The sequence below is a fragment of the Ictalurus furcatus genome, chromosome 16, assembly GCF_023375685.1.
Source record: "Ictalurus furcatus strain D&B chromosome 16, Billie_1.0, whole genome shotgun sequence".
NCBI classification, from domain to species: domain Eukaryota; kingdom Metazoa; phylum Chordata; class Actinopteri; order Siluriformes; family Ictaluridae; genus Ictalurus; species Ictalurus furcatus.
Window position 1 is genome coordinate 21,315,599 of NC_071270.1, and position 9,572 is coordinate 21,325,170.

General features: G+C 40.4%; 1 protein-coding gene across 1 annotated transcript; it reads right to left on the reverse strand.

Annotated features, from left to right (window-relative positions):
• Positions 1–100: 100 nt before the first annotated feature.
• Positions 101–8,809, reverse strand: brf2 (BRF2 RNA polymerase III transcription initiation factor subunit). Its single transcript, XM_053646145.1, has 6 exons — positions 8,651–8,809; positions 7,541–7,710; positions 6,981–7,040; positions 5,766–6,087; positions 5,448–5,625; positions 101–3,958 (listed from the first exon to the last, which is right to left on the reverse strand). The coding sequence occupies exons 2-6, from the start codon at positions 7,686–7,688 to the stop codon at positions 3,464–3,466; spliced, it is 1,203 nt and encodes a 400-aa protein (XP_053502120.1). The 5' UTR covers positions 7,689–7,710; positions 8,651–8,809; the 3' UTR covers positions 101–3,463.
• Positions 8,810–9,572: the final 763 nt, after the last annotated feature.

The window sequence follows — 9,572 nt, forward strand, 5'->3', positions numbered from 1 at the left end:
AATTTTTTCATAATTTTGTTTTTAATAAGTAGGATTGTCAATAATTTTGCTACTTTTAAAAAAAGAAAATTGTTATTATTATTATTTATTATGTTAGAGGATAGGTTAGTAATCTCTTCTGATATTTGAGTGGAAAATCTGAATGTGTGCTGTAATGCTTATCTTGTGCAAGCAATTTTTCTCATTCTTTTAAAGGATGCCAGTAATTCTGGAACTATCTCAGCTAGTGCCATCGCCTCCAGAGACCACAGGAGAAGAAGGAGCGCTTGATGTGCTGAAAAACATCCTGCACAAAGTAGAGATATATTCCGTCCTCGGTTTGGCAATTTACAGATCCCCAGAGACCACAGAAACCACTCACCATCTTCATTTTCCTTTCCACATAGCATCAGTACAATCCCTTCCAGACTGCACACCACACGCCTGCGTGTCAAGTGTGTGAATTCATGCTTACTGTTGATCTAAATGTTTCACATGGGAGTGCTTTAAACATGGCTTTGACACACACATACATGCACTTGAGCTAGGTCGTAATCTCTTGCCCTATGCAGGAACACACAGAAGAACACTTATACACAGAAAGACAGGACAGCTATAGATGTGTGTGACTGCATATATTAGGAAAAAGTATGTAACATGAGTAAAAATGCCTCTCCATCTCTATGAATATGAGACAGTTTGGATTAAAGGCTTAGTTGTATTACCTGACGCACCACCTCAGATCAGATTAAGAGCATTAAGTCCTCTTGTTGTGTCTTTGAGCAGCTAAATCCTTTCACGATAGCAGAGTTTTCATCGTCAGTGTTTAAGAAAAGCACTGTCTGATGTCTGTCGAGCTCCCAGCGACGCATCAGCAGGAGGTTTACTCATGCTCTGTTCACTGTGTCTCCCACTCAAATTGTTTGTTTTCCCACAGTCCATGTGTTCCACAGTTGTGATAGGACTGGTGATGTTGGAATTGACACTAACTGTTGTTAGGGTTTTTCTTCACAGCTCTCACAATGTTACTGCTGTTGTTGTTTTCCTTGGCCGACCGGTTCCATTTGTGGTTGTTTGTACACCGGTGGTTTCTTTCTTTTTTTCAGGACATTCCAAATCGTTGTACTGGTTATGCCCAATGCTTGTGCAATTCCTCTGATAGATTTCCCCTCTTTGCTTCAAAATGGCTCACTTTTCTCCCACAGACAGCTCTCTGGTTTCATGTTGGTTTATCCCATGAGTGGTTTCTAACAAATGCAGGCAAATGCTAGGGCTCAAACCAAGAGTAGACATTCAGAGCTATTCATTCTTTAAACAATCAATTTAACAGGGCACACCTGGGCAGCAAAAAACACCATGTGTTCCAATATTTTTGATCTCTTGGGAAAAAAAATGTGTGGGTTACAACAAAAGGTGCCATGTTGAAAGTTGTTGAACACATCTAGATGTAAATATGAGGAAATGAAAGCTGAAATTCTGATCTATCATCTCGTACTTATCTTTTGATCTCAAACCCAAATTTCATCAACATATAGTGAAAATCAAATTGGCCTTGCTGTCCCAATACTTTTTGGGACCGTATATAGGAGTAAGACAGTATATGTGTATGTATGGCATTTCTATTTTTAACCTGTTATATTTCTTTGGTAATTCCTTTGTGTTTATGCCTATGCTATATGTCAAATTTTCTAATTTACTATAGGTCTTATAAGAGCTGCTTTCCTTTGCAAACATGGAACTGATATCCATTAACAATATCCATTTAGGACATGAACACTAAACAGCATTCTGTGTGGGTTTTTGGTTGATCCTGCCTTTTTGGAGAGTAAAGGGAAGTTCAGAACAGAGCTGTGAAACCCTCAAGGTCAGTGAGCAGGATGTAATCTTGCATTCCTGCAGGAGACATCACAAACACAGCACAGGCCGGTAGGCAGACACACACACACCCTCACACAAAGCAGGGAGGATTAACAGTTTTGTATTAGTAGTAGTAGTAGTATTAACTTGCATCTGTTTGTTAGAATTAGTGGATCCTAAAATGTTTATTGCTGGATAGATCATCAAATTATGCCATCAAACAGATCCAACAACTCCACCATCCTTAAAGCACAAAGATCATTAAATAAATAAATAAATAAATAAATTATACGTATAAAGATAAAGTATGTTTCCATTTTGGGTCCGAGGTACTTGAAAGAGAACATGATTTCAACAGGCGTTCCTGTTCCTGATGTAACCATGACCAAACTTGGGCATAACCATTAGCGAAAATAATAGAAGTTGTGCAGATTGCACAATACTGATACCATCTAACAACATTATGAACGTGGAGGAGTCATGCCACGAGGTCAGGGTTCTACATTTGTTGGACCCTTGACCAGGGGTGCCACATCATGGCTGACACAGTGCTCTATTCTGTGAGGAAGCAGGAAGTAAAATTGGCCCTGGTCCCTATAAACAAACCCTAATGATCATCTCAAGTGCGAGGTGCCTTTGCTAAAGACTTTTCTAACTCGTTCAAACATGAAGCCAAACTTCTTGGCATAGAAATTACAGACTACAAATGAAAGAAATAATGTGGTGTTGAAAAATGGTTTTTAATCAAAATAACTCACTGGAAAAAAAAACATACTTCCAAATTATTCGCCAATAAACAGTTCTGAAAAAACAAACAAAAAAACCCACAACATTTTAAATTAGAATGATAACAAAACCACTCTATTAATTTCTATACTGACAGCGAGAACAATGTAACTGAAGCAATTCCCATACTGATAATATTGCTCATTTTTATCCTTATAAATGTATTAGGGCACAGCAATGCCTTCTGGGTAAAACGTCTTCAGTTTTTAGTATAGTTCTTAAAATGGAAACCAAGGGGATTCGGTGGATGAGGAGAAATACAAGAGTGCAGTAAAGGCTTTAGCAGAAAGCAGAACTTAAGGGGGGGGGGGGGGGGGGTTGGGGAGTATTGAAGGACTCCCACAATGCACTGCTCTAAGATGTGATGTAACTTCCACATAAATTGAAAAATAAAAAAATATCAGTCTCTGGCGTCGACTGCGTCTCTTACACTTGGTAGTGTGCACTACTGCAATCTGCAGCAATACTCAGTATATAGCAGACGTCATGAACGACAAAAACAAGAGGAAATAAAGCTCAGGTTATTTACATGGCATGCCCATTTATAGCTTTCCATACATGGACGTAAAGGCATGTGGTCTTTGATCCCGTTGCCTTTGTCTGGACTGCAAACAGCTACTGCGAAAACAGCAGGACAAAACAAACCAGCCATCTCTCACACTCAGTAGTGCGCACTAAATAGAACTTAGTAAAGCTAGTTTAAAGTGCATATTGCAGAAGTACTCAGTGAACAACGAAACAAGTTTAAATAAAACGACAAACTGAAAAACAGTTTAAAAAAAAAAAAAAAACAAACAAAAAAAAAAAAACACTGGTTTAGCTAGTGTTCAGGTTGAATCCTTCACTTCTTGTCCTCAGTCAGTTTCTTCTGCACCTCCACATAGAACTTCACCTCCTCCGGCGAGCGAATGTATGATTCTATCTCCGTGTCTGATATATTCTCATCTCCGTTGACGTCTGGCTCGGGTGAGTTGGGTCTCGGACGCTTTGCGTTCCTTGCTGAAGGAGGCAGGAAAAGGTGCCTTTTTCCCCAGTGCACTTCTTCAGAGGAGGCTGCACTCTGTTCTTCAGCATCCTCCTCGAGCTCACTGCTCCTCATGGCCTGCAGCATCAGAGTTCTGCGGTATGAGAGGATGTCATCGACCAGCGTGCAGATGGAGCCGGGCTCGACGGTGCCTCCTCTGAGCCAGGGCAAGACACGGCCCAGCTTACACAGCGCCTCCCTGATCTCGCTGACGCGCCGTGACACTGTGTCCCGCCGCGTCACACACGACTGCTTCAACGTTGGCAACCTTGCTATCTCACAGAACTTATTCAGGGTGTACTTCATACGGGCCTGTCACACACACACACACACACACACACACAGATGGAAAGAGAGATTAATGATAAAAATAGAAGGTAAAAGGAAAGAAAGAGGGAAACAGAATCTTAATTGAATCTTGAGTCTTATTTGTCTTAACTTATGGAGTTGTTTGGCTTGCGTGCTTTTAAAGCATTAATTCATGCATGAAATCAAAATAAACTACTTAAACTTGGTTAGATAATCTGTATCTAATCTGTGTATTAAAACTGCTTAATCTCAGGACAATTATAACTTTGAGGCCCATCAACTGATGTATGAGTGAGTCTCGTTACACATACATTTACACAAAACTGACTTTCCTGAGGTCCACATATCTTATGGAAATGCTCCTGTGAATGATTTATGAATATCTTTGTTCATATCCAGCTTGACAAATGAGGTCCGCTGTGGCAAAGCATGTGCTGGTAATCAGCCATATCATTAACACCACCTGCATAATATTGTGTAAGTCCCCTTTGTGCCATCAAAACAGCTCTGACCCGTCAAGACACGGAGTCTACAAGAGCTCTGAAGGTGTGCTGTGGTATCTGGCACCAGGACGTTAGCAGAAGATCCTCTAAGTCCTGTATGTTGCGAGGTGGGGCCTCCATGCATTGGAATTGTTTGTCCGGCAGATCCCACAGACGCTCGATCGGACTGAGATCTGTGGAATTTGGAGCCAAGTCAACACCTTGAACTTTTTGTCATGTTCCTCAAACCACTCCTGAACAATTTTTGCAGTGTAGCAGGGGTATTATTCTGCTGAAAGATTCCACTGCTATTAGGGAATACCGTTGCCATGAAGGGGTGTACTTGGTCTGCAACAATGTTTAGGTAGGTGGTACGTGTCAAAATAGCATCCACATGAATGCCAGGACCCAAGGTTTCCCAGCAGAACATTGCCCAGAGAATCACACTGCCTCCAGACGGGCTAGCCTTCGCTCCCCACTCTCATCAATGAGCCTTGGGCGCCCGTAACCCTGTCTCTGGTTCACTGGTTGTCCTTCCTTGGGCCACTATTGGTAGGTACTAACCACTGCATACAGGGAACATCCCACAAGACCAAAAAAAGGATCACCCAGATCTTTTTGCTTGCCCATTTTTCCTGCTTCCAACACATGAACGTTGAGAACTGACTGTTCACTTGCTGCCTAATATATCCCACCCACTTGACAGGTGCCACTGTAACGAGATAATCGATGTAATTCATGTCACCTGTCAGTGGTTTTAACATTAAGGCTGATCGGTGTATACCATTAGTTCTACGTTTAACCCTTTGCATTATGATTAATTTAGAAGCGGTTTCCTAGGAGGTAGACAACACTTTTAGGGCAACAAGATAAAGCTTGCTTTGATAACTGTTCTGTTTGGAAAGTAGCATAAGGATAACTGTCTTCTGGACAAATATGAAGGTGTGTCTTGTTTTGAAAGAGGAACTGGGATCTCAGAAGCTTTTGTGCGTGTGTGTGTGAAAACTCACCATGGGTTTGAGAGACTGCCAGGCCACATACACACACGCAGTGAGGAGGGGCAGCGGTTGGCGTCCGGTTGCTATCCACACATCAGTGGCCAGTTCCAACAGTGCAGAGCTCCGCTGCACCAACCGCTCGACAGACTCCGCACAGACATCGGGCACATCATTGGGGCTCAGCTTATACCTAACACACACACACACTTCCATTAATGTGTAATTTTATATATATATATATATATATATATATATATATATATATATATATATATATATATATATATATATATATATATAATAAATGATAATGATGATGACGACGCTCACTCGTGACAGTGGCTCTCCAGCAGCTCAGTGAAGCTGCTTGTTGTATTTTGGATGTTCAGGGTTTTAATCAGGTCGTGATAGACGGCGCCTACGGAAGTTGGCTCGGCGTCTAACAGCATGCTGATGGTTCCCATGGCAACAGGCCAGTTGTTCTGCCTGCAGACGGACAGCACACAGGAGCCCCCCAACATCTCCTTCTTCATCAAATGGCAATTCAGAAAGTGGGGGTGATTATAGGCACGCTCGTACAAGCTTGTCACCTCAGACTCCATGTGTTTGGATAACCTGAGGATGCGGCACAGAGAGCGCACGCTACCCAGACCTGCACACACACACACACACACACACAATTATTATACACAACAGTACAATAAGAGGGAGTTAACACAGGCCCGACAAACAGGCAGTAACTACCTAAACTACCATTACAGGTTTTTCCTCCAGCAGTGTCTGTCTGAAACGGCAGAGTTAGTCAAGTTCACTATCTAGCTAATGTCGGATAAACTACTTTGGTAATGTCACGTGATTATGTTTGCAATTGTATAATACTCTGCAAAACCAACACAGACAAAGGATCAGCTACAAAACTCACTGACTAACAGTCAAAGTGTCAATAGCTATAAGGTTTAATAACATTCAAAGATCTATCAGAGAATCAGGGTTCAATTCAGATTGGTTATAACGCATAATAGAGATGTAACTCTATTATTAAATGTCATACCATGATTATCGTGACCAAACCGATCATGGTTATAAGTATTATCACTGTATTGTTAAAATGTGCTGAAAATGTACAAAAAGTACTGATTCACACACTGAAATTATTTATACAAGTTTTATATTTGACTATAAAGTGATGGATGGTTACGTCATGTGATAAACGAAATCTGACTCCTGATGATCTCATTCGGTTCATGCCGAATTGAGCAGACGTGTTCAGTTTTAAATTGTAGCATCCATTTTCATGCTAAAAAAACAACGTTCCATGCTGCGCCTGCGTCAGACTCGTGCTGGGTGTGTGTGTGGAGAGCATTTACCGCGAGTTTTACAAATCATGATAATCGTGCACGGTTTTAATGATAATTCAACGTGACACAGTAATACTACCCGTCTGGAAATTCTATCAGCGGTAACCGTTTCATCCCTAAAGCATAATGGAATTGATATAAATGAGTGTAAAGCCTAATTACAGTCAGTCAGGAGGGAAGGAGTTACCTTTGATCAGGTTGGGACATGGCTTCTTCGTCACCTCTGTGCTGAGGTAATAAGGCACGGCTGTGGAGGGAGAGAACAGATGCATGATTAACAACGCCGAAACAAAACTCATCTCATACACTTACAACATTTCATATAAATGTCTCATCAAATTTCATTAAACAGATAAATCGTGAACAGCTGTATTTCTATCAACTCTTTTACTGGTGAATATTCAAGAGAAGCAACAAGAAGGACATTAGACATGAAAAGACACAAACACACAGTCACTATATCATATCAACACACACACACACACACACAATGTAGCCAGACCGACAGACAGACTGTAGCCAGCTAGCCAGACAGACAGCCAGACACACAGTAGCCAGACAGACAGACAGTAGCCAGACAGTAGCCAGACAGACGGACTGTAGCCAGACACACAGGCGGACTGTAGCCAGACACACAGGCAGACTGTAGCCAGACACACAGGCAGACTGTAGCCAGACACACAGGCAGACTGTAGCCAGACACACAGGCAGACTGTAGCCAGACACACAGGCAGGCGGGTGTCTGACCTGTAGAGTGTTGCTCTTCACTCAGTACGGTGGTGAAAGTCCCCTCTGAGATGACGGAGCCGCAGTCCTGACACACCCACTGCGTCTGACTATACAGCTGATCCTCCACCACATTTTTCGAGCCACACTGTGAGCACGAAGGGGACATCGCTACACAGCACACACCTCACCTACACACACACAGACACACACAACAAATGACTCAGAATCAGTCGGAATCTGAATCACTATCAGAATTCATGCAGTAACATAATCTAAATCTATTAAAAATTCAAATTAAAGAATAAGAATCCAATAAATCTGAATGAACAGAATGAAATTAAATATATTATTACACATAATATTATATTGTATGAATTGATACTGATTTCAATTAAATGACTAATGTGCACTATACAGTATCACTTTATAAATATTACAATATACTCTCTATGGCAATTATAGTAATGATTTTGGAGTTTGGAAGGGTCACATTTGAAGTACTAGTGCTTTTGATAACAAAGTAAAGTTTTAAAATCGTATCATTTTATAGCTCCATATTGTGGATTTAAACTCATGTGGCGTTTATGGTTAAAGATTTAACACACAGCGTTTTGGCCAAAACTACGTAATACCTTTAATTATTGCCCAGTAACATCGCGACGACTGACACACACACACACACACACACGATACACACGATACACACACACACACACACACACACACACGATACACACGATACACACACACACACACACGATACACACGATACACACACGACACACACGACACACACGATACACACACACACACACACACACACACACACACACACGAGATACACACACACACACGAGATACACACACACACACGAGATACACACACACACGAGATACACACACACACACACACACACACACACACACACACACACACACACACACGATACATCGTGCAGTCCCGCGCAGACTTCATACTTCCCGCTCATGTGGTCAGAAACATTAGCCATTATCTAAGTATATTACAAACAGTGTGTTAGTTTGCTATGTCATTATCCTTGCACAAACGGCATAAGCAGCAAGGTAACACACTGCAAACTCCACGACTTTAAGCTGAAACCTACTTACCAGGTACTTAAGGTTACAATAAATGTAACAGCACAAACACAACTCCACGACCAAACAGCAACGACCCAGACGCGTTTGTTTACATACGGGTATTGAGAGCCCACTTCCGGCTTTCGAAATTACTATTGCAATGCTTAATAGAACCGCTAGAGGGCGTCAGAGAACAGAGAACGCGAGTTAATGAAGGTTATAGTATATTTAAAAAGTTTTTTTTTTAAATCATACAAACGCCTTTTTGTTTAATATATATCGGTGTTTTGGGGCATTGACTGGAGTGCAAATCTGACGAAATGAATTCCCCACTGACTTAAATTTGTTAAGCGTTAATAAGACTTATAACACAAATATTTAACAAAATACCGTCTTTTAAATTACAATAAAAAGGAAAGGATTTGTAGGTGAAAATTCTTAAAAGAACAACATCGCGCTCTTGTTAGCCTTCTATTACTTAATGTCAGTAAGAGTACTTTGTCATGATTAATTAATTAATTAATTAATTAATTATAAATAAATAAATAAATAAATAAATACTCTCGTCATCCAAATGTACCTTTTAGGCATCTTTGTGTCTGCCTTATAAAAAAAAAACACGCCCTATCGACTAAAAGCCCTGAATATTATTATTATTATTATTATTATTATTTAAATAATAATCAAATAAATTAATTGATCAAGATAACTAGAACAAATTATGAACATACAAAGACTGAACATATCATGAAAAATGCAACGGACAACAATAAAATCAGCAAGCTAAATTAGAAAATGGCTTAACGCGGTTATTAGTATAATATACTAATAAAATGAGTAATTAAATTAGTTGTGATGACATTAGACACATAAACGATTTATGTGGGTTTTTTGTTTGTTTCATACGCAGTCACAATATTAGCCAAAGGGGTCTTTGTGGTTTTAAATCAGG

Coding starts and splice junctions, on each gene's coding strand:
- brf2 (XM_053646145.1), bottom strand. CDS start 7,688: ATGTCCCCTTCGTGCTCACAGTGTGGCTCGAAAAATGTGGTGGAGGAT. Junction 7,041..7,540: donor TGAAGAGCAACACTCTACAG/GTCAGACACCCG, acceptor CTCCCTCCACAG/CCGTGCCTTATTACCTCAGC. Junction 3,959..5,447: donor GGCAGTCTCTCAAACCCATG/GTGAGTTTTCAC, acceptor TGTGTGTGACAG/GCCCGTATGAAGTACACCCT.